This window comes from Corvus kubaryi, unplaced genomic scaffold, assembly GCF_017639235.1.
Source record: "Corvus kubaryi isolate FWS band 111438036 unplaced genomic scaffold, C.kubaryi_AGA036_p1.0 37357, whole genome shotgun sequence".
In the NCBI taxonomy this organism is placed as follows: domain Eukaryota; kingdom Metazoa; phylum Chordata; class Aves; order Passeriformes; family Corvidae; genus Corvus; species Corvus kubaryi.
The window spans coordinates 11,324,054-11,349,919 of NW_024581117.1; the positions used below are offsets into that span (position 1 = coordinate 11,324,054).

The window sequence follows — 25,866 nt, forward strand, 5'->3', positions numbered from 1 at the left end:
GTCTCAAAATATCTACACTTTGCATTTGGCACTGCATTCACCAAGTAGGCCTTTATACTCCAAGGTATCACAGGTCGTTTCCCTGAAATATTTTCCTAAGAGATTTCCATGGTACAGGGAAATGTAAATTAATGTTTTGTTTGTTCTTAATGCACTTCTCCACTCAGGTAAGACCTACCTTTCAGTGCCTCTGCTGAGAGGTGCTTCCCCTTTATTTTGCATCTCCTTTCCTCATTTGATTCTTGTTTTGTGCTACTGTAAGCAGGTGAGATTTGACTTGCAGGGATTTTTTTTTCTGAAATTTGAAAGGGTGATGTCCTGTAGGACAGATTATGAAAACAGGGAGTCTGATGCTGCCCTAAAATCTGTGGGACTCCTTGCTAAAGTTCACACTGTCTTCTCTCAGACCTTTGCAAATTTTGAGCATGATGGTCACTCAGGACAACCATGTTAAGAGTCCTTAAATGTAGTGATGCTGAGCCTGAGAATTTATTAAAAACTTCTGGATCTAAGCCTGAAGTTGCAGTAAAAAGTGTCATTGCTCTGAGTATCTTTGCATACTGGAAAAATGTGACTTGTGCTTCCATGAAAAATGCCAGCTTTGACTCCAAGCCTGAGAAAAAGCTTTCAGAACACCTTGCATAATGTAACTCTGTCCTGAAATGATGAACAGTACTGAGAGGTGCTAAGGCTACCTGAGTTCTGTATGTGCTGTTGTGTTTTTTGTACTAATGAATAAATCCCCAGATAAAAGTCCAGTGTTCCTATTCCAGGTTGACAGGTGAAATGCCAGACTGCCCTGGAAGAATTTCAGCCCTGGAAGTTCCTAAGACTGATTTGGGTGTTCCATGGATAAAGAATGTTACATGGCATAGTCAGTTTTTCAAGAAACTTGATGCTTTTGATGCTTTCTGTCACAGCCTTACTTTGCCATAATACTGGTTGGGTTACTTGCCATCATCTAGGTGTATTTTTATGAAACATATTTTAGAATCTTAATTTAAAACGTCTGACAAAGATTCTGTAAAGGAACATTATAAAGGCTATTCCTTTCAGTCTAGTAGTTCAGAGAGGGAAAGTAAGTTTAACAATACATATTTAAATGTTTCTGCAAATGAAATTTAAGAAAGCGCAAAGACTACAGGAACAATATTTTTAGTGCAGGAAGAGTTGCAGAACAGATTAATTCGATTTTGGCTAGACCATCTTCCATTGAAAATCATTTTCTGTTGCTCACTTCTATGATAGTCTTTTCTGCTGAAGTGGTTAAAAACCACCAAAAAAACCCCAAACAAAAGCCAAGCAATTAAAACCCCCAACTCTGGAAAAAAAAAGCTCCACCTTCTAAATTCCTAGATGCTTTTACCACATTTTTCTTTTTAATGAAAATACTTCATAACTTTATTAGCCTTAGATTTTTGCTGAAGCACTGAGTTCTAGTAAGTTTACTTTTTATTTTGCCATTGCAACCTAAAATTCTCTCAATTGACTCTGTAGCAGCCCAGTGAAGCAAAAGCCCCTTTGGCTTGTGAGCCTCCCAGCTGGATCCTGCTAGAATGCCAGGGGCTAAAAGTACTGGTGAGACTTTCCTAGATTTGAAATTACTTTTGTCATTTCAGTTGCCAGAGTACAGGATGACTCCAGTGAGGAGAAGCTTTTAATACTGGAAGAAAGTGACTGACTTGACTGTAATAATCAATGGGGAGTTGTATCCAAGAGAAATCTATATTGCAGCTTAGTCTTTTGCTTTGTAAATCAGTTCTGATATCCAGCTTAACCTTTGTGTCATCTATTCATTTTTCCTTTCAGTGATCAAGATGAGATTCCTATAGTCTTTTTAGGTAATGTAGCTTTTATATATCAGCATCTAGCACTCAGTTCTGGGGAGCCAACGTTCCGTATTTTTTTATGCTTAATTCCTTTGCATCTTCTCAAAAAATGACTCACCTTCATTGGGTATGTGTTTTAAGCCAGTTAAAACTGCATCAAAGTCCTCAAAGGCAGAGTCCTGTTTGGATTTCAAAATCTTTTGCAGAATTACCCTGAGACACTTTAAAAAAACTACGTTGTTGTTCCCCAGGAAATTTACTGTGGTTGTTGCCTTAGTTGGTCTTTGAACATCTTTCCAATTCTATCCAAGACAGACAAATTATCTCAAAGATTATAAATGCCTTGAAAATGGTTGGACAGAGCGGAAAAGGCCTCACATGCTCCCATACTGAGAAAAAGGTCAATATGACCAATTTCTCTGGGAGGGGGCAAAAAAACCCCTAAAAACCATACAGGAGAAAGCCAGTGGAAATCAAGCTTCAGTAGGGTCACTGCTTACCAAACTACTCGTGTGTTTGCCTCTCTCAGTTAACAGAAGACTTTTCCCCCGACCCTATTTAGTTTGGATTAAAAGTCTGCTAAGATAATGCATGCAGAGTGCTTTTCAGGTATCTAGAAGGCCTCCAAAAGCATTGCTCAAATAAAAGTATTCCAGGTAATCTTACAAAACTAACAAGTGTTTGATGTGCTAGCAACATCAGAAAATGCAGAATTATCCTATTGTAAGTAGGAGTTGAAATGTTTTTATCAAGAAGTTTCTTTGAATTTAAAATTGCCTAATTTAAATGGGATAGTTCAGAATCACATAGGAGTAGAATTCAAACAAGGAACCTTAAGATGGTGTTAAAATTGTAGCTTATTTGATCCAGAGCACTGTTAATCATTATTGAAGGCAATGCCAGGTCCAAGTCTTAGCACAGGGCACAAGTTACTGTCCTCATTTGGTGGGTGAAACATTTTGTGTTTCTAGAGTCACTTGCATATTTGTAATGGCTGTTGTCAAGTAAATTACTTTTTAGCTTTTAATTTACAATAGGAGAGTCCAGTTCTCTTGGTTTGACTTTCTCTGAGAATTGCATTCATGGCCTGACTTCTTCCAGAGTAGTTCAGGATTTATAAGGTTGTATATCAAAGCAATTTGATTTTAGTCCTTAAATTGGCTTCAGCAAGGACTAAGTTGTTTTTTACATAGGTTTGGAAGTAAGTTTGCTTTATTTAATGGAAATTAGTCTGTAGTATTTTTCCTCAGTTACACTAATTTTATCAAACGTCTTTTAGAGTCATTTGTTTTCAGAGGGGCTGTTGGTGCTGTGTTCTTAGGCTCTTGTGCTCACATGACACAGCTACACTGCAAAGCAGCGGGATGGAATGTGAGAGGCTGGTTCCAGGAGGTGCCTTGCTGCAGGCATCCTGCCAGTCCTGGTGCTGCCAAGCCCGTTGAAATTTACTGCAATTTGGGAAACTCTGGAGCTTTATTTTAAGAATACTTATATTCCTCAGACAAGTTTTGTGTCCTTGGGAGTGCCATTAGAAATTTGGTTGCCTGCTTTGCCTGCCTTCTTACCCAGCTTGGCTGGTCCTGTGTACTGGATGTGAGTGCACTTGGGATTAGAGTAATTTATCCTGCCTGCTTGTGTTTTTGCAGTGCACTTTTCAAACAGTAGCAGCTTCTCAGGAATAGATTGGTTTTCTAAACAGTTTATCAAATGAAACAATGCTTCTCTGTGCCTGTCTTTATTTCCATCTTGAAATTTGTGGTAACTTCTGGTTTGTGCCGAATAAACCCTTTCCCTTGTCTCCAAGGGAAAATGCTTCAAACAAAACAACACAAGTTTAAAAAAAAAGAAAAAGGACAAAAATTTGATGACTGTATTGCAGATTTACAGTCCAGGTACTGGAATCAGTGGTAAGGCAAATATTGAATCCATTGAAAGGCCATGTCAGCAGTTTCTTCTAGCTGACTCTTTCCTGAGCTGATGACCGTATTGTTTTCCTGTTTACAGCAGAATAAGCAAATATAAACAGGCTGCCTTCATAAGAAGTGAAGCAAGATCAATTCTCCAGTTCTGTAATTGTAGTGTGTTCTTCTAAATCTCTTAATCTCACCATTTTGAAGAACCCAATCTACTGTTTTATTCATCTACTGCTCAGAGCTGTAGCAGCAAGCCAGCCATAAGTAAGCTCATGTAAAAGGTAACCTGGGATTTACAGGAGTATGGGATGGGAAGTAGTAGCCTGAAGCTTACCCAGTGGGCAAGAGGTGCTGTAATAGTTGTGACTGTGTACCTTGTCATGCTTCTATGCATTACTGCAATCCAGTCAGTAAGCCTGAGCTGCATCCAGGACAGTGCTTGGCATTAAAGCTGGTGTTTCTGATGAAGATTGATTGTTCATGATGTAATTTCAGAAGCTATACATGTGAAATTGTCAGATGCAAGAAATGCTCTAGCAGCTCAACAGCTTTTAAAATGGTTGTTTCATGTCTGTATTTACCTTTAACAGATCTGGAGTTTTCAGAGGATGCATCTGGTGTGCTTGAAGGCAATAAGAAATCCACAAATAAACAAGGTGATAAATCTAAGGAAAACACCAGGAAGATTTTTAGTGGGCCAAAGCGGGTGAGTAATGATGCTGAGACCAATGCAAAGTTCTTATTTTAATACGCTCCTCAGTATTGATGTTTCTTCTTCTATATGCAATGGGGCTTTTGTCCCAGTTTATATCTGCACTTGAGATCTGTATGTTGGCCTTTAATATTATTTCTGGAAAAGTAAAACATTCAAGTGCAAAATTTTTGTATTTATTATTGGAAGTTTCACTTTTCAGGTTCACATTACTATTATGGAGAACCAGACTTGTAATGTAGATGCATTCCCTGGAGATGATTGTTAAAACAAAGCATCAGTAAATGCTGTGTATTTTACTTTGTGACTTGTTGGTGTTTTGGGGGGGATTCTTTTAGTCTCTTTTCTTTGTTCTCTCAAGGAATATCTATCATATTATAGAATTGAACTTTCCTTAAAACTTCAAATTAATTGTGCACTGGTATGGTCTTTATGAGGATAAGCGCCTTTATAGCATTCGGTGAGATTTCCCTTTAATTAAAAAAAAAAAAGTAACCTATCCCACCCCAGCCTTCCCAAACTGTGTAATATTCAGTGTGAATTTGCCCTTTCATAGCATGAAAAGAGCTTATTTAAAATGTCAGTTTTAGGTTTGGTTTATCTTACCTGTCATTATAGGGTACTCAGTATTTTGAGGCTTTTAAAAATGTGCATACAGCAAAAATTGAGTTTAGCCACCAGGTGAAAGTTTGCAATAGGGGGATCCATGTCATCTCCATTAAATGAAGCTTTTATGACCTGAATGTCCAGGACAGCCATTCCAGTGCTTAAGGCCTTTTCATGAGCTTTTTGCATAACTTGTCCCTGTCTCACCATTGTTGCAACGCACAACTGCTCTAGTAGGAGAAAGAGGGAAGTGAACTTGTATTTCTGCTTTCCCTTTGAGTTCCATAGGTTTTGCAAGACCTGGCAGTTGTATGGTATTATAGAAACTGTCTTTTACATGTCTTCAGAATGTGCTCATCAGTCCAACAGTTCTAAGAAGCTTTTAAAATTATTTTTCCTAAGGAATCCTAGTAGTTCCTCGTGAAGATAGCTGATTACTTGTGTTATATGATAGTTTAACTTGAAGTAATTTTTCAAGGTGCCTTTTTTGTTTTGGTCTTCTAGAATCAGAAGATTTATTATCTTCCCAGTTGTGTTGATATATAATGAGTTTTCATTTTAAGAAATGAATCTGTGAGTGGAGAAAGGATGACAAATCTGGTTTAGTTCTCAAAACATGCAGGGGAATATTTTCATGTGGGAGGATACATGACCAGTAGGTCCTGTGATGCCCTTTGAAAAAGAAGTGTCACTTGTTGCTTTGACTTTGGACAGAATGGGAAGCTCTTGCCTCCAGAGCAAGTTGGAGTTAGATAAGTGAGGAGGGCGTTTTCAAAACTGAAATAGTATTTCTTGAAGATGAAAGTTCCTCAGCTTTTGCTGATTAAATAATAATTTTTAAAAATTCAGCTTCTTATCAGTGAACAAGTTACAGTACACTGAGAAACAGAAGTACTACAGGAAGTGTAAATTTAACTGTAACGTTTTCAGCTGTATTTTTTAACAGCATAAAACAGCTGTGGGTGTTCTGGTAAATACAGAATTTAAAAAATAATTTAAATATTTATATGCTTCAGATATTCTGTAATAGCATTTCATGTGTTTCATGTTTAATTTTTATTCTTTAAATCCCTGAGATTTTATGTGAAAATTTATATGAAAATTTAATTAATTTTGACTATATATATAGTGAAATTATGGGGGGGGGGGGAGCCTTAGAGCAATATCATATAAGAGAGAGTGGTTTCAACTCTAGAAAATTCTCAGTTGGGAAAAAACTTAATTCAAGTGGGAAAGTTGAGAACGAAGCGGGTTTTTTGACCCTGTAGTGATATAATGGAACTAGAAGTAGATGTTGCTGTAATTGAGATTCAGATTTTAAACTTTAATGTTCTCTAATCATACGGCTGTTACATGGAGTTACTAAGGAAGCTTGTAAAGCTTGTTCTGATGGTAATTAGAGATGCTATAATTATCTTCCTAAAGTATGGGTATAGACTCTTAATCTTAGTTGTATCTTAAGGGAATTTTCATTCTGGGAATAAAAAAAAAAAACCAAAAAGAACTAGAAGTATTAACCTGATCATAATAACTAAGCAATCTTAAAAAAATCTCTGGAACTTCTTTACTGTCTCAGCACCATTTATTTTTTCTTGTAGGAACTAGCAGATGCAGTATTAAACATTTTCTGTTAGGTGGTGGTGTTCAGAGCTGTGACACTGCATCAGACTGAGCTGTCAAGTAAACATCTCTGTTACTCAGGAAGCAACAGGTGCTATCATTAAATTTCAGCACATCCAGAAAGCGCAAGTATTTTTTCCAGTTTGTATTCAGCAGATCTCTCACCCACGTTTGTGGTTTTGAAAACTTGACCATTGTCTCCTAATGCTAAAGTTCAATTCTTGAAACTTTGAGTGTATGTACAGTAAAATATTACCAACATCATTGACTTAGTGAATAACAGTGTTTATAAACACTGCTTTTATTTACCATAAGGACTGAAATCACTGCCTGGTTGCAGTAGCTGCGGACATTAAGATCGGTGAGTAAAGTCTCAACCAGAGCCATGCTTTTAAGTGAATGAAACCTCTTTATCCTGAGCCTGAGTTATAGGAGGAGTGTTACATTCCATAGCAACATAATTAAGTACTTACAGTGCATAAATATTGGCATTACTTGAGTTGCAAATCATGGGTGTGAAGTATACATGAGTAACATCTGCAGAAGTTTGTTTGCAGCTGTTTACGATTTTAATTCAACTGGCTGGGTAACTCATGCTCTAGCATGTAAGTTCAGGAACTCTGGATACACCCACCTGCTGGCCCCTTTGAGCTTAGTTCCCCTTCTACAGATGAAACAAATTTTCCATTAGCAGGCAAACCCAACAGAGTAGACAAGAAATTTTTTGTTGCTACGGTCCAAATCTACTGAGAGTAAAGACTTGAAAGTAGGGAGCATAAAAATTATTTCCTGAGATTTCTTGCTCCTGCTGCTTTCCCAACAGAGTTTAGCTAGTCAGCAACTGAAGAGAAACAGTTTTTCTAGGAGTACTGTGGAATGGTTTTCTGTGGTCTTATGCAAAATATTCGTCTCTAATGGGAACCTGAAAAATGCCAACTTAAAAGTGTAAGATAAGGAGAGCTAGTCTATCCCCAAACTTAACCTTTTGATTTATCAGCCCTAAAAATTAATGATTCTGTGTAGTGTTTTGTGTCAGGTCAGTGTTTGTGTTGTCCAGCATGTTACTAGGGACCACCATCCTCTGAACAGCACATTTTCTGGGATGGCCCCTCTGCTCTTAAAATGTATAATGAGTGATCTGCAGCTCTGTGCTGATCCTAGTTCTGCCTGTGGCCGTAGGAAGTCAGCCTAGACATGGTGAATAATGATTACCTTTGAATATCTCAAGGTAAGAATTTAGATGGAGTTGCAAATCATAGTTAAAAGGTATGGAGCCTTTCAGCTTGAGGGGCCTGGGACGGAGAAACTAGAATCTTTCTGTTACTGCTCTTCAGGACTGCTGAGGCACATGGGAAGACTTAGGGAGCTGCATGAAGGAGACAGAGGAGGTACAGCAGGAAAAAAAGCACTGACTCTCTCAAGTTGGCATGACTGGAAGCAGACTCAGTCTTATGTTTTCTCAAAGTAGCATGAAATTTCAGTTAGATGGCTGCTTTATCAGTATTTTTTTTTCCTCTCCTTTAGAGTAGGTGAATTTTAGGAACAAGTCCTTTTGGAATTAATTTCTTAGATGTTGATATCTTTTGCACTGAGTGTATTTCATGAAGCTTCCATGCTACTATAGAATGCAATTTTAGCACCTATAAAACACTGAGATTTTCTTGAGAGTGTGAAATGTGCTTTTTGTGATTGGTAAGATGAGGAAGAAAGTGCTCACTTCATGGTCAGTCTACGTTGGTGATTCATGGACTACTGATCGAACTAAAAACTAACCTGAAGGCTAATTCATTGCTTAATGACTTTTGACTCCAGTTAAAATGGGCATATTTCAATTAAATACTAACTTTTGCAATGAAAATTTACTGTTTATAAATTACTTTAAGCTAGCTCAAATTTTTTTCTTACTCTCTTGTATTGCTATGCCCAGAGAAATGTCTTTAAATTCACTTGTTGAAATCTTAGCCCTAGAAAACCTGCCTGGTTTGCGACTGTGTACACATTCCCACATGTACCCAGTGAATGGGAATACATCAGTGGGCTTTTTCTTTTCCTCTCCTTGTGCACATATTGGCTTGTACATACAGGAAAAGGTATGGTAAAACCTCTTTGCCACTAAACTGATTATCTTGGTCTTTCCTTTGGCCCATTCAAATACTGGACCACAGAGTTTCCGGTGTGTGCTGGTTTTGGATGCAATAGAGTTAATTTTCTTCAGAGGAGCTCTTACAGGGCTGTTTTGGGTTTGTGCTGAGAACAGTATTGGTAGTACAAGGATGTTTTTGTTATTGCTGAGCAGCACTTACACAGAGCCAAGGCCTTTTTTGCTCCTCATCCCACCCTGCCTGCCAGGAGACTGGGGGGTGCGCAAGGAGGCTTGGGAAGGGACAGCTGATCCCAAATGACCTAAGGAATATTCCATACCGTATGACATTGTGCTCAGCAATATAAAAAGCTGGAGAAGAAGGAACGGGGCACACACCTTCGGAGTGATGGCCTTTGTCTTCCCAAGTAGCTGTTATACACAATGGAGCCCTGCTTTCCTGGGAATGGCTGAACAGCTGCATGTCCATAAGAAGTGGTGAATGAATTCCTTGTTCTGTTTTGCTTGCATTCATGGTTTTTGCCCTCCCTGTTAAACTGTCTGTCTTTATCTCAACCCTTGTGTTTTCTCACTTCGACCCTTTGGATTCTCTCCCCGGTCCCACTGGGGTTCAGTAAGCAAGGAGCTGGGTGGGGCTTAGTTGCCAGCTGGGTTTAAATCACAACAGTCCTTTGAGGCTCAGTGGGTGTGAGATAGTGACAGATTTGATTGGGATGTGCTAGATCAAATTGACAGCTGCTAGTGCAGTTTAGCTTTTAATTGGCAGGTGTCTGCTTGCCATGGGGCTCCCTTGCCTTGCTGTATGGCATGGCCTAGTGCTCGCTAGCAGCTGCTTTTGGCTTTCACTGCTTGCTATGCCTGGGAACATTTTGGTAACAGTACTTTTAACAATGGCATTGCTTGAAAGTTCCTCCACAAGTGTAGACTGCAGTTGCTAGGAAAAGCTGAGGTCCTCTTGCACTGCGCATCAAAAACCAGCAACCAAAAATACCCAGTCCCAAGCCCAACAAAGCCTCATCTAGTATAAGGACTGGTTTTACCTGAAGCAGGCAAAAAATACTGGCAGGAGGACATGGTTATACTGCTTTTATTCTCCCTTTGCTCAACCAGCTCAGTCCTGTTTCCTCATGCCTTCAGTTTCCCAATGTTGTGTATTACTATAAAAATAACTCACTAAAAAAAGAAACATTTAACATAAATCTTAGTCCAGTTCACTGGGAGACTCTAAACTATTGTATCTACTCAGTTGAGGGAACCCAAGAAGAAAGATTAAGTCATCTTAACCTGGTCAAGTCAACATTGCAACTGAGAAATGCTCACTAAACACAGTGGCGTTAGCAGGATTACTTGCAGCACTTTGATCAAGTGACATTAGTAGTTAGTCATGACAGTAGTGTCGAATACATGAATGAAAGCATTGCTGAATTCAGACATGGCTTAACCAACAGACTTCTGCTGAACTTTGTATCCAAGAGAAAAACTTGAGCCAGTCATAACTGTGTAACTATTTATTGTTTTTCATGTTTTAGTTAAGTTTTAAGAATAACTTCTGTACCCCACAAAGTACAGAAATGCATGCAAGATTTCCGAGTGTGGACAGGTAAGTTGGAAGGACATGTTAAATCAATACTGTGTAAAGAGCACTTATTTCCAGTTACCAAGTGCTGAACCAGGAAGAAATTTTCTTTTTTTCTATGTGACTTTAGTCTGATCTGCAACTAGTCCTTAGTTCATTATGTAAATGCATGTTTCTTTTCCTATAGGCAGTTTTTTTTCCATGAGGAGGTCAATTTCCTCATGGAAAATAAAATACTCCTGTTATAAGGTTAGGCACTGTCAGAAGCTCTCAATACCTGAAAATAACACTTATGTGTGAACCTTTGTTTCCAATAGGATTCATTGTAATATGTGTTTTAAGGGTATAAGAGATCTTTTACAGGTTGATGGGAGCTTTCTCCACTGGTGTTTCATGCTGACTAGAAGGAGCTATAAATACCAGTTTGAAACAAATGCTGGGTCTAAATAAACCAGAAGTTCAAGATGAAATGCTTATACCTGGTCTTTGAAAGTGTTATGAAATTGGAGAAGTACGAACCCGTGCACGGCCCTGGGCTGGCTGAGTGATCTTAGGGCTAATGTGACAATGACGTGTGCGTGGGAGGGGACAGAAACTAGGCTGCACTGTGGTCTGTATTTTTCCACTTAGCTTGTGTTATACTTTACAGTAGATGTTTATCAAAGGCATCCTGCAAGTAACGTTATTTTTTTTGCTGGCCTGCAAATGAATCAGCATTTCCCCAAATAGGGTTTTTAAAGATTGTTCTTTCATTTTTAAGTTTTAGAGTATGTGAACTTTAGTCTATCTTAAGTGCACAAACCTATGTGATTTTGCTTAATTACTTTTCTGTAGCTTTTTTAAAATAAATAGTCCTGAAAAAACAGCAGTGAAATCATAATTCAGAAATTTTGCTTTATCAGTCAAGTATATAGCCCTTTCTATACATATAATGGTAGGATCAGAGTAGACTGGCCAGGGCTCATTTTAGAAAGAGCTGCTTGTCTTCATCTTGCGTAACCATTAGCTAAAGAGTGTCCTTACTCTAAGGATGAACAGTTGTAATAAAGCATTTTTTTCAGTGATACTATACTGCTGATAACTATGCACATCGAGCTGGTCTTTGCATCCTAATCTAGGAAGTCAAAATTGCTTGTTTTTGAGAGGAAAGATTATTGGTTGGCGTAAGCTGTTTTGACTCCATTGATGAGTCAAGCTGAATTTGGGCAATTGAAATATTCTGAGACATCTCAGTTCAGCGCTAAGCCCAGTCGGTCTGTCAGCAGGCTGGCAAACAGTGCTGGGCAGAGCTGACAACCTGTGACTGCCTGTTGCTGCTTCTGCAGTGCATTCCTTTCATTTGCTGGTTGCTGCTTCTGGCAGATTGGCTGCCCAGTCCCAAACTGAAGTGGTTTTTGTGGGGATTTTTTTTGTCCAAATACGTTTCGTTGGAATGATAAACAAGAGGTGAGCTGTTCTAACTGCCAGCCAGTTATAAACAGCTTGTGTAGTGTAAGCAATTTTTATATTGCTGGAATAAAAATAAATTTTTAAAAAAGATAAAATACTATAGAAGGTGAGAATAAATCTGTTAAACATCTGATTTGTTTAAAACCAAAGTCTCATATTGATACTATTATTTCACTTAACATTTGCAAAACTGAATTCTTCTATAAGCATATTTATTTAATACTGGCTTCCAAGTGCTTACCATTTAGGGGCTTTTTTTTACTATTATTCATGTAAATAGACTAAAACCAATCCTTACTGTGTAAACTAGTAAGCAGGATACTAGTCAGGACTGGCAGGTTTTTAGATTAGTCGCCTAAATGGAAGAATGAGGTACCTGCTGTAATTTTACTGAATTGAGTTGGGGTTTTGCCATCTTGGAGTCAAAGCAAATACCAGGAGTTGGTCTCCTCACTTCAAGATAATCATTTGATGCTGATCAAAATTATTTTCTTCTCACTCCTTCATATTAAACTGTGGTGAAGAGGGTGTTCTGGTAGATGCCAAGCTGAGATCCTTCCACCTGGCGAAACTGCTTCCTCATGTGTCCTGCATACGCAGCTGTTGGGTAGAACTGTGGTAGCAATATTCTTGGACATGCCTGTTTGCTAGGTGGTGTTAACAGGGATGGTAGCAGCTTTGTCTGAGAAGGGTAGGGATGCAAAGTGAACAGGCTAAGTCCTCATAGAGGCAAGAGGAACAAATGAAAAATAAGGATGGAAATCCTTCTCCCCATGTGCGTACTTGGGCTTTGGGGGAAGTAGAAAAATCAAGTTGAATGGAAAATGTTTAATGTCACGGTGGAAACTTGGCATTTTATACTTCCAGTTCCTACTGGTATTAGCTCTAAGGCAAGAAGCAAAGATGCATTAAGGTATTTTTGAAACTAGATTCTCCCTTGCATCCTCACATTCCCTGCAAAAAAGCTCACACACATCAGTTTTGTAGTTCCAGTAATTAACTTAATGTTTTACTAATTTGGCAATACAGGATAGCTGTGTAGGATAAATGCTACGTTGCACAAGGTCTCAGTCCGTAGGAAGTTCTAAAATGGGAAAAACGCTCAGAGATTAAAATATACCAGTTTCATTTGCCAGTGGGAGCTTAATTTATATGCAGATGAATATGCAAAATTGTCTTCACAGCTCCTGTATACTGTATGAGCATGGTTGGTTCTCTCAGCCCTGTCTGTGACATTCGATAATTGCATGATGCGACATGCGCACGTCTTGAGGGGGAGATCGGTGGTGTTGAGGGCCCAGTGTCCTTGTTACATGCATTTCAAAATTTTACTTTAAATTATCTTTGTGTTGACCTAATGAGGGCAATGCCCAGTAACAGCTGGCATGACGTAGGTGCTCTCTGGAGGTGCATCTGAAGTTTGGTCACATTGAGAAGTGATCAGGTCAGTGTCCTCAGACTCAGTGATGCAAACCCCAGTGTTGTAACTGAGGACATCTGGGAGATTTATTTGGACAGTGTTTTATATTGATCCAAATGGAAATGCTGCTGTGGGTGTGTGCACACCCCAGCCGTATGACCTCTGGAATTTCATTGCAGTTACAATTTTTAAGGCTTTCGTGTTAGTAGATTGATAACTTCGGGTAGATTAAGATTAATGGGGGGAGGGGAGGGGGTCACATGTGTCTGTGTTTGCCTGCTTCTCTCTGCCTTTCGCAACCAAGGGAGCAGGAAATTTGTGTGAGCGATTTGTGCTGGGAAGTGTTTGTGCCAGGGCATTCCTTGCAGGCAAGTGCAGGTTTTTCTTTTCCCTTAAGGAAAGCGTTATGTTTCCAGTATTGTGGTGATATGTCTAAACTATTGTATTCTGTCCCTTTTAATTAGACTTAATACAGGTTTCAGGCCAAATTACTGACCGTAACCATATGGCTTCTGCTTCTGAGCTGACCAGTTTTGAGTACACTCAGCATAAGCAGCATACAGAGCATCACTGGCTATTTCTGTTAATGAATCTTGTTTATCAAATTGTCCTGTTTCCTAAGTTCTGTTTTCACGTTTTGCATCAGTGTTGGACCCATCATCTTGTTGTGCTCTGTGGGCCTCCTTTTGAGCTTCAAGGAAAAAAACCATTTTGCAGTTCTTCAGAAGTTTGATGCAAGAAAAGCTTCAGTGACTTTTTTTTCTCCTGCTCATTGTGTTGTCTGATACTCTTCAACCTTGTCTGACTAACAGCTTGTAGTTGTCTGGCTATGTGTGTGCATAATGTGTTCTGTGTTTAAATGGAATAGCACCTCACAATTAAGTGATCCATGGCAGCCAGAGGTGATTTATTGGCACTAATCTGCTACTGTGATCCAAATAATGGTGATTCCGTTTAGACTTTGAACACTGGAGAAATGACTTGGTGCTGGTTCTAAACTACTGTTGGAAACTGCTGTCTTATCTGGAGTCCAGATTAACTTTTTTCTGTTCTATACGCATGGCTCAGCCTGTGCTGAATTGATACTCCGTCTTCCTACTTTGAAGTGTGATTTCTTTTTCATTGCTCTGAGTGATGTTGATCCCTTTCCCTTTTCAAAAGGAGTAGTCCATTATGAATATTTCTGTGCTGCATAACATGCCTGTTATGTTTTTCCTGTTCAAAGTGAGACATGCGGGACAGGGTGTACTCTTAATGATGATGAATACAGAGTGGTAAATCATACATTTTGTTTATTGGGTTTTTTTGGAACTTGTAATTTTGACAAGCATCTGGCATACAGTGTTACTGAATGCACTTCAGATACAAACAATTCATTTATCAGGATATCTGTTAAAAATGTTCTTGGGTTTTCTTTTGCCATTGTCTTCTACCTTGGAAAGCATTCTTGCCTGCAGATAGATGCTCTTTCTCATTTTGCTGGTATTTTCTGTGTGACTCATGTCCCTGGCTCTTATTTTCTGCTATTCTTACATCTATGAATGGCAGGCAGTGCTGCATCAGTATGTGCAGAGTGCCAGCTCTAGAAAATTTCAGCTTTGATGTTTTCAGGGATGGGAGGTTAAGCATGACCCATAGTTGATGCCATTTGGAGATGATATTATAAAAGTGACAGCTCTGTGCATTTTGTAAAATCCCTGGCATTAGTTCTGGTTTTTTATCTCCACTCATCCCCCCAGAACCACATGCAGAATCCCACAGTACCGTATGCCTTATATCCTCCCTGGAATGTTTGCAGTCTTTCAGACATGTATCTCTGTGTAAGCAGGTGTCAGTTCTAGATGTACAAAAAAAGGAAACTCCTCTGCTATTCAGCAGAACCTCTTACAGCTTATTAATATTGCAGAACTTCTTTGCCTTAAGAACACAATTCAAAGGAGCAATGTACTTCCACTTGCATCTCTTCTAAGTTAATCTTGAGAGAAGGAATTATTAAAGAAAAGTCTGCATTATTTGAATAATTGCAAGATTTTCTTGTCTTTAAGAGAAGGTTTCATAAATTACTGCTGCTTAAATATCAGTGTTGCTTGTTCCAGAAAGATTGTTTCAACAAGCAATTGAGTTGCCGTAAAAAAAACCACCCCAAAACCAAACAAACCAACCTCTTCTCTTTTGTGATCGAGCCCTTCTGAAAAGTCTTTCTTCACCAGCATTCATTTGATCTTTGGTACTTTTCCTGGCTTCAGTTCTGTCACACAGTAATCCAAAGCAAGTCCACACAGTGCTTGCTGGTTGATCAGTATTGGTGCAATTTCTTTGCACTTGTTCTGGAAATTCATCCTAATTCTGTGTTGCAAGGGAAAATGGGAGGGTTGCTTTAAGAAGTGGTTGGAAAGGAGGGATGTATTTGCTGTGTCAAAGTCCATATGAATTGTGAGAGAGGCCCCAAAGTCTCTGCATAATGTGTTAGAACTGATTAGAACGTATTTCTTCGGGAAGTGGTATTGGATTTTTGCAGGTGTTTTGGTGGATCAGCTGTGTACAGGCAGTGGGAGACTGACTGGATGGCAAATGGTAAGGTGTCTAAGGAAATGCTACTGGGAAGGTGTGGAATGACGGGCCAATCACGTGCTTAGATCTTTTCTGATCTAGAAGTGGAAGATACTACAAGGAATTGTGGCTAAAACTAACCTTCCATAGGTATTTGAGGTTTTAAGTATTACTATTTCCAGCTACACTTCAGGCCCTGTACAAGAGAGCTGTTAAATGCAGATGTCCTTGTTTCTCAGAACAGGCATTTATTGGTGGCATTACTTGTTTCCTTATGTAAAAAGTAGCCTTTTTTCTCTATTGCACTCATAATGCTTAAGTTGTGAAGTGCCATGTCACAAAACACTTCAGGATGCCCTAGCTTTTGATTTAGTAAGGGATTAAGGGAAATTGGGGAAGAAAAGCCCATTTTTGACTGTTAAATAAAAAGCATGCCATCTTTGGAAGCCTGTGAGCCCTGGGTATTTAGAAGGAATTTGCTTTTATCTGTTTGCCCTGTTGAACTCTTTCCTACGCATCAGCTGTTGCTCTCTGCTGAGGGAAACACATGAATGCTGTGTGGCCCTTTGGTAGCACTGACACAGCTGTTTGTGTACTTGGGTGAAACTCCCTCCGGAGCACTGAACGTGCTTCCTGTGGGCTGGGCCTCCTTGCCATGTGCGAGCAGCAGAGGTGCTGGGAAGAGCCAAGGAGACTGCAGGCACTTGTGTGGTGTGGGCAGCAAGGGCCTGGTCCAGCTGCTGCCTCTCCAAGACAAGCTCAAACCCAGCGAGACTCTGCTCCTGCTGTGCCTGCCAGGGACTGTGTTTGGCTGCTCATGGAGCACATGGCCTGAAGTAAAAGGAACACAAGGTGGGGCACAGGCAGAGGCTTTCAACCCAAACTGGTCTGTGATTCTGGGATACCCTGTGCTGTGCAGGTTAGTTGACAGAGTGTATTACTTCCTTGACTTATCGCATATACCAGGATAGGGCACTCAGAAACTTATACCCTCTCTTCCCAATCTTAAATACGCACTGAGATGAAGTGTGGAGCAATTCAAGAAACAAAAACACTCTGTGGTTCTTTTCCATTGCAGATATCTGTGAAACTTGTATCTTTCTTGATTTAAAAAAAAACAACAAAAAACAATCATCTTTCTTTGTAAATTGTCCTTCCTTTGTTCATTGCAGACCCTGAGTCAGATTCCAGGTAAATATTTGCTGCTCTGAAAGGTATAGGAGAAAAGAGTTAACATCTGAACCATTTTTTAACCTTTTTCAGATGGGGATCCATATGACACTTTCTTCCCATTTGTGGGCCCAGATGTCCTCTTGTAACTGTAGTATCCTGAACATGAAACTGGTTTCTCAGTTTAACGTTTTGAGCTGAACAGATATTGTCTAAAAGAGCTTCCTTGCAAAAACTGATGGAACTTAAGATAATAATTACTTTATACATGTTAATGAATGGTATATGAGCACTGCTTTAGGAGCATAATTTAACAATCCAAGTTTCTCATGACCGCATCAAAGCACGCTTTAGGAGGGAAAGAGGCTTTTCTCTTGCGTGGAGGCTGGAATGGTGTAGTGCTTTTGGGCTCTGAAAACTCATAGCTGAGGCTTTCATTCTGCTAATATTCCTTGAAATTTTGTTCGGTAGGGCTTTCTGTTGTGAAGAACGGAAAGATGCAACACAGTAGAGTTTTACTCTGCAATAATACTTACAGAATGACTTACAGAATTGGCTTTCTAGCTTTTGACATGCCAGAACCTTGCTGCACTTCATGGAGTGGTGCTCAGTCCCAGCTGGTACTAAGGCTTGCCACATGTAGCCCCTATGTGGGCTGTACTTGAGCTTGTATTTGGGTTAAATAATTGATGTGTTGTATTTTGACAGAAAATGTTTATTTGAAATTATTTTTTCACAATTAAAATGCTATGTAAGTGCTGTGAGGAAGCAGGTACTTACAGAGTTCACTTGATACGTGGTGTGGTGGGAAATAGTGAAAATTGTAATGCTGTTTTAGTCTAGAATAATATTATGCAAGTAGATTGGTAAACTCAAATGCTAGAAATAGAATTCTGTCTTTGCTTCCTCTGAGGAGTACATTATGTTTTCCAAAAATTCAAGGACAGTAAATTTTGATGCATTTTGATTTGCCTTGACACATTTTTGAGCAAGAGGGAAAAAAGTCCTCTTAATTTATTAATATGGATTAAGGCATTTCGTTTGAGTGTTTGTATTCTTCCTAGCATCAAAGTCTATATCAGTTCTGCATTTTGATTCTAAACCAGTCATATTTCTACTGACATGGTGTTTGCTAACATGTTTTTTCCCTCAGAGCTGTCAGTTTTTGTGTATAGGAAGGTTGCAGACCTTTTGCCTTTGAATAAATTTAAGAGATGAAATAACTGAAAAATTCTTTAAATACATACATATCATGTCTTTTGCTATTTGAGTGGGTCTGTATGTCTTTAAAACCATCAGATGCTTTGAAGTCTGATTTTTCTGATACATGTGATATTGAGAACCTGTGTTGCTGGGAATACAGCAGGGAAAATGAGGCTTATTTTCCTTGTTTGGCTACAGCATCACTACAGTAATTTTTAAAGTGTATAGTGACTACTGGTAATTGACTTAAGAAATAATTTTTATTTTTATCTTCTAGTCTCCCACAAAAGCAGTATATAATGCTAGACACTGGAACCAGCCAGAATCAGAGGCTCTGCCAGCACCACCAGCTTTGAAAACTCCCAGTGTCCCAGTAAGTAGACTGTTGTTTTTTCTCAAGTTTACTAAATCTCCTTTCAAGACTTACAGGTTTGTTTTTTTTTTTTAACCAAGTTCTTGCTATCTGGTAATGTCACAGTAATTCAGAATGAAGTCCACTTCATGTGATGTGAGCCATTGGAATTTGATAGAAAAGAAATTGTCAGTGGAAATACTATAGAATAGGATCTTTCATATCACTTCAATATAGAGTTACAAAAAGATACTTCAAGTTATGTTCCCTAATCTGCTGAAGTTAAGCTTTCTAACAATGGACTCCATTTCGTTTTCTGAGAGAAGTCCCAGGATTAACTTACTAATGACCACAGAGGTCGGCAAATTGCTAATGAAAAAGGAAAAAGTTGAAAAGAGCTATTTCATTTCTTTTTCCTTTCTAATGGAGTAATGGTGATTGCTGACTTGAGTCTTTAGATACTATGAAAGAAACCATTTTCTGTGTACAGTCAGAAATGCTAATGCCAACATACTGGATATAAGCATGTCTACAAAAAGTAGATCAGGGCTGAAAACAGTTCTTGAAGTTTGTTCAAAAGTCAGTGGTTGTTTTGAGACTCAAGGTAATTGTTTTCTAAATCTTGAGACTCTGAGAATCCACAGTCTTTGGCTGTTATTTGTAGAAGTTGTTACTGATTATGCTAAGAGAGCATTGTACATTGTCAATAAATGTAATCTCGTTTGGTGCCTTGCTGATAGTATTTGCCTGAGAACAGAAAATCAGAAAGTAGATAGTTTTGCAGTGATAACTCTTCAGCTTTGTTGTTGTCACCAGTTTGTGGTTGTTTATTTTTTATTTCTTTTTTTTGGTGGTTGTTGGTTGGTTGGTTTTTTTTAATTCTACCTCTCTTTGTGGTGTTCTGGTACTTCTTCCTCTTTGATTTGTGGTTGTTTTTGATTGCCTCCTCACAGTAGTCTGAACAGCCTTCTTTGGATGTTAACTGCACTGCCTGGAAAATGCAGATAACTGATTTTAAAATAACCATTTCCACTAGAGTTTGAGGAGAGAGCAGAAATTTCAGCCCTGTGTTTTTCCTTAACCCCTTTCTCAGTTTAAATTATGTACCTCTGAACTGAAGTTTTTCTTGCTTACTGAATCTATTGATACTGATTTTTGTGAAGTACTCAGCTGACGTAAGGGCAGATTTTGTGTGAGTCTTGTCAGACAGACTTTGAATATGGCTTTTTCAAGCTAGGGAAATGTCTGGATCATTCATTCAGTCACTTTTGTCTTCTGTCATACTTCCACTTTGTATCTGGAACCATCAGAATATTAATTCAGGAATGTGGTAGAGGTTTGGCTGAACAAACCACTGAGGGGAATTTGTATCTGCTGCTCATGTTGTGATGTACATCTGAAGTTACTTCAGATGCAGTTTTTAACCATGATTTACATGTGTGTGAGACTTAAAAGTTACAAGGTAAATGAGCCTTGATCCAAGTGTTCACTGGTAGTTCCTGCACATATAATCCTGCCTCTTTAATTTCTGTAGAAATGTGTCACCTGAAGGTTGGGAGAAATCTGTCTCAGGTTATGGTGAGGAACTCACAGCATGCAAACTGCTTATGCCAAGTACTCTCTTGGGGCCTCTCCAAAGCTCCCTTGGAGTTTGGTTTGAAGGGGCAGCCATTAACCAAGACTTGGATGAGATCCTTCAGTGGCTCTCCTGTGTTCACAGACTGATAAGATCAGTCCTCCAGTATGTGTTTTAAACTGGTTTTTCAGGGTGGTTAATTACCATTTTGCCACTGGTGCTTAAGTGAGTGAATACCAAAATACCACACAGTGCTAGAGGCAGAATGTAAAGAATACTTCAGTAATATAGCAGCTTCTTTTGGCTTTAATTTTAATTTTAACTATCAATGTACAGTGCAGAAGAGGGCTTTCTCTCCAGCTATCCCCAGCAGTAACAGCTCATGCATCTTCTATGCCTGCATATTAATTCTATTTTTTCAGTCACACTTCTAAAAGACTCTCATTTTTCTGTGTAAGGAAGCTAAGTACGTGATGTTATTAAGAGATTCAGGGTGAGTAAATGCCCACTGGCATTGGCACTTGTACATTTAGAATTTGGCATTTGGAGGTCTTTTTCTATGTGCCTTGTTTGCTGTAGTTTGTCTTCATGTCAGATTTTGTGCCAAAGAAGTAATCTAAAGATAAGCTGCACTTCAGCTTTTAGTGGCCTCAAACTAATACAGCAAAGTAGGCTGAGGAGAAACCTGTAATGCTTGCCTGAGTTGTCTGGAAACCTGTCAGTAGTTATTCTAGACCTAACATCAAGCTCTCTACTCCCTGTAGAACAGGTTTTGCTGTATTCTGTGCTATGGTATGATGTTCCTCAAATACTTAACAGCACAAATGGGGATAAGAGAATACTGAGAGTGTGCTCTACCTGTTTGAGGCCTGCTCTGTGTGGCATTTGTTGTGCTGCTACAAAATGTATATTGGTAGTCTCTTGCCTTCAGGCCAGGTAGCGTTTGGAGTGTGAGGCTGGAGGGGTTGGACAGGAGTGCAGTGTCCCTGGCAGGCAGGGCCAGAACAGCTGGCACAGAGTCCTGCAGGCCAAGCTGGGCTGAGGCAGGGATGGCTCAGGGCTGTGCTCGGATCCAGACCCAGGTACTTCTTGAGGGCTCCATGGAGCAACCAGCTTGGTCATTCCTGGAAGCTCCAGTGCAGAGGGGTAGGAGACTTCAAAGAGCAACAAATAACTGCCTATGAACCCTGAATTTGTTTGGTTTACTTACCCTAAAGCTTAAGGAACCAATATAAAGGACATTTTAGTCTTCTGCTGGTTTTAGTTTCAGAATTCTGCTGGAGCTTTCCTGATACTTAGAGATGGGGTTTTTTTGTATTGAACACACTGTCACACAGCTTAGGTACATCTTGGTAGTGCAAGGAAAGGACTAAACAGTCCCAAAATGTGAGGTTGACAATTGCACACCTGTACTGTTTCCTGATGTATTTAGTGTATGTTTTCATGCTCAAAACATCTGCCCATTTTAGCACTTTCTTATTAATAGGTAAGGCTATCTTCAAAGGAGGCAATTCATAAAGATGATGGAGTTTTTAAGGCTCCTGCACCACCTCCCAAAGTGATAAAAACTGTGACAATACCTACTCAGCCCTATCAAGAGATAGTAACTGCATTGAAATGTAGGAAAGAAGACAAAGAAGTAAGTATTCTTAACAAATTTTTAAGATAAAGAATTACTAGTAATCCTAACTACTGAAGGAACAGTGTCAAAATGAAATTTGGCTTTCCTATTAAAAATAATACTTTTATCTAAATAGTTGAATGGCCTTTATTAACATCTTAATGTTTCCTTGCACTTAAAACTGAAAACATTTTTAAACTGTACTTGTTAAGATTATAATCAATCCCAAGAGTGACTTACTTAGGTCAAAATATTTGTCTTTTCCAGTTATACACTGTTGTTCAGCATGTAAAGCACTTCAATGATGTAGTGGAATTTGGTGAAAATCAAGAGTTCACAGATGATATTGAGTACTTGTTAAGTGGATTGAAGAGCAATCAGCCCCTAAACACACGTTGCCTTAGGTAAGATACTTTAATATAAAACACTGTACCTGTATTTAAAAGAGATATTGAATTAAATACGCATCAGAGAAGTGGCCGTGCTTTAAAATGTCATTGACATTTACCTGGCACTTCTGCCATGAAGAATAAAATTTGAAAATAATAATAAAGATTGTATCTTGTGAATAATCAAAAGCAGTATGGCTATGAAGATGAAATAGAAAACTAAGCAATAAGAGACATCCTACTGCAATAAGAACACACTTGTTATCCTTGCTGTAAATTAAAAAAGTACCTTCTGATAACTTCTCTTTGTGTAGTGCATCTTATGTGTGGTATCTGTTCTGTTTTTAATGCAAATTCAATTCTAAAATAAAATCCCTAAGACTGCAGAGTTTGATCAAAGTCTAGAACTAAAGTAACAGTGAGATAGTGTTTAACTCCAACTGCCTGTTCTTCATCTTCTGTTGAGAAATAACATAACTGGCACCCACTAGAAGGACTGAGACCTAAATATTAATTGGAAGCTTCTTTAACTTGTCTTGGATTACTCACTGCAGTCTTAATATTCAAGTTACACATTATTGTGAAGTAAGCAGCAAAAATGTTAGCCTTGCTTTGAAAAAGTTTGTGACTTGATACTGGTGTGAGTTGCCTGTACATGAAAGTATTTATAATAATATTAAATATAATAACCATGCAATAATACTTTTCATATACCTAAATTTTCCTCTCTGTTCAGTAAAATAAAGTAGTAGAGAAGGAAAAACTTGAATCCTTGGAGAGAGGTGATGGCAGTGCTTTATCTGTGATTTGACTGGCTGAGAAAAAGCTTTCTATGCCTCTAAGATAGCTACTTTAAAATTTATTTGTTCCTCCAAAACTAGCAATGAATATTGTTGCTGGAGTTTAAATACAAGAACTCTATAGTCCAGTTTGTATATACACTATGATAAGAATGAATTACTCCTATGATGACAGTTCAGGAGTATTTTTTCATGCAAGTGTTCCTTATTTGCCCATGTGGCAAACTTACTAAGATTTTAAACTAATTCTTTCCAAATTTATATAATGGAATGTAACTTGTATAAACACAACAAAAATCTTCTCTTTCAGTTAACAAATTAAAAGAAAAGTGTTTTTCCAAAGGAAATCAATGTCTAAGGATAGGAGTAGACGTAAAAGACTCAAACAGATAGGTAAGCTCTAGCTGGAGCTGTTGTGACTGGAGACAGAAAGACCACTTGTTCTTTTAAACACCTCACTGGGTGAATCTCTTACAGGCAGATTCCTCAGTAATCGTGGAAGACTTGATTGCAGAATCCCTCCCACATTAGTGCACATTTAAAAGCAATACATTTTTAGCAGTTGTTATGTTGCACTGTGCTAGAAATGGCAGACAGCTTACAGAGAAAGCATGGGGAAGGCTGCCGTTTTTAAAATAAACTCTTATGCTAGTCACTCATTAGACTGATAAATTTATCAGATTTTTTCTGAAATCTATTGGGTTTTCATTGATCATAAATGCAGCAGTAAATATAAAAGAAAAATTTTCTGTATAAGTAATGTTACGCATAAGTGTGACTAGTCAGTTAATTAGATAACCATTAGATAGCAATGGAAGCTCACATTTGCAATTTCTGATAATGCCTTGGTCCATAATGAGCTCTCCCATGTCTCTAAATCAGAGCTTTATGCTTCATCCATGGCACTTTCCTTTCAATATAACTATTGGAAATTTTCAGCTTTTTTTTTTTTTTTTTTTTTTTTTTTAAAGAAGCAAATTCAGGCAGCCCTTTAAAATCCTGGTTTTAGCCAAGCTTAAAATAAAGCAGACATAGTTTGGTGCTGGTAAGCAACTTGAATAAAACACTGCTCACCAGTCACTGTTCGCCAGCTGCAAACCTGCCTTACACAAATTTTAAAAGAAACATTCCAACAGTTTGCCAGGGTCTGAGGCATGTGGTCAGTCATGTGTTGAAGACTTGTGTCTCTGCTGTTCTTGTTACATGTGGTCATTTCAGTTGTTCTAACAGAGAGTTAATTTTCTGCAGTGTAATCAGCTTGGCGACCAAGTGCGCCATGCCCAGCTTCCGAATGCATCTGAGAGCGCACGGGATGGTAGCCATGGTTTTCAAAACACTGGATGATTCCCAGCACCATCAGGTATGGATATGTTGTGGAGTTGTGGATTTCATTGAAGTTTGGTGATACCTGTCTGCTGGGTGGGGATTTTGTTCAAGATCAGGCATCCAGTATAGTGTGCACTGGTGGGTGTGTGTGTATGTATATATATATATAGAGTATAGTGTATATAATGGTGCCTCTGGGATCAGTGGCTCCATTTTAGAAAGCATTCATTAGTGGCATGAAAAATTAGAGCACCTGTGTTCAACTTAAAAATTCCTTATTCCACTGTTTATGTGCTTCTGGATTTGGAAACTATTTTTTAAAAAATTAGGGATTTTGTAAAAATGGACTGTGCTTTGGATTTTTTTTTTTAATGTATTCTTTTAAGCTTTTTTAAGAATTCTATTGTATTTTAAATTCTTTCAAATATGTTTGAAAGGAATCCTTCTTCCTTATATTGAGAGGTGGCTCTAAGTGCTCGTCTCCAGACTTGCTCGTATGAGAATTACCACCTCTTCTGTAGCTCTTGTAGGGATTTTTTCATGTCTGGTGCCTGTGTCCTTGAGCACTGCTGTAATTGCAGGTTTAGAATGCTTTGAGCATATATAATGTGCTGTTGGATTCTAGGAAAGGTAAATTTCAGCTATTTATGGTAACATGACCTGGGAGTTAAACTGAAGCAGTTTTATTTTCCTTCTTATTGATGTTACCTCTGTGGGGTATTCCTTGAGATATTTTTACAAAAGCTGAAAAGATGATATTTTACTTTGAATGGGTAGTAGATATGTATATCAGTTAGGTTTATAATTTTCTAGAATAGCTCTAGAAGAATGACATACAATGCAGAATGCAGCTTTGCACCCACAGAAATAGACATTTCAGAGGTGGTATTTGACATCTTACTGTAGGTGGGGGGAAAAAAGCTGTAGTTGGAAGTAACTGATTTAGAATAATAGGTTATTTTCCATCTCCCTCAAAAATTAGCAATGGCTAACGGTAAAACATAGACACCAAGTTCAAGGAGTTCATTATTTTGTGAGCTGTCAAAATAGTGCAGTAGATATAAATGAAGTACAGTCACTCTATTTAGGACAGTTGCCACCACTGAGTTGCAGGAGATTGGCAGAGGACAGCTACAGTTCCTTGGAAAATGTACAAGCTTGCTGGGTGTATTTTTGGCTGTGTTTTAACAGTTACCATTATTCCTTCATTTTCCAAAAGAACTAGCACATACAGTTCAAAAGGAAATTGCATGCTATTATTAGTCTGCAGTAACAAAAAGCATTGATTATGTTCACTATTTTCAGTATATTTGATGAAATGCTCCCTTTTGTCAAAGAAAAAAAATTGGTAGTTAATGTTTGAATATAGTTACAGTACATTCTTGGTACAGGTTTTACAGTACTGTGAAATTAGTGATCAGACTAGTCTTGATGAATGCTAATGGATATGCCCTAACTACTGACAGTATGTGCTTCAACACAATCATCTCTGGATTAGCGTGCTGCCTTTCTGTACTACCCTTTCATTCACTAATTATTTCACTGAAATTTTAATTTTTTTCCAAGTGAGTAGAAGTTTCTCCACTAAATCTCGTTTCAAAGGAACTCAAGAATAATAAATCACACTCAACTTTGCATGCGTGGCTCAAATCC

The 25,866-nt window shown here is 38.4% G+C and overlaps 1 protein-coding gene across 6 annotated transcripts in view; it reads left to right on the forward strand.

Annotated features, from left to right (window-relative positions):
- The window catches only part of WAPL (WAPL cohesin release factor), a 138,946-nt gene that overhangs the window by 93,357 nt on the left and 19,723 nt on the right, over nucleotides 1-25,866 (forward strand). For 5 of the 6 annotated variants that reach the window (XM_042033260.1, XM_042033262.1, XM_042033258.1 and 2 more), the window contains 5 exons: nucleotides 4,333-4,448; nucleotides 18,427-18,522; nucleotides 21,564-21,716; nucleotides 21,966-22,102; nucleotides 24,136-24,247. In XM_042033260.1, the coding sequence (XP_041889194.1) occupies nucleotides 4,333-4,448; nucleotides 18,427-18,522; nucleotides 21,564-21,716; nucleotides 21,966-22,102; nucleotides 24,136-24,247 (614 nt within the window). The remainder of the gene's footprint in view (nucleotides 1-4,332; nucleotides 4,449-18,426; nucleotides 18,523-21,563; nucleotides 21,717-21,965; nucleotides 22,103-24,135; nucleotides 24,248-25,866) is intronic. The other variant, XM_042033264.1, reaches the window with a different exon arrangement.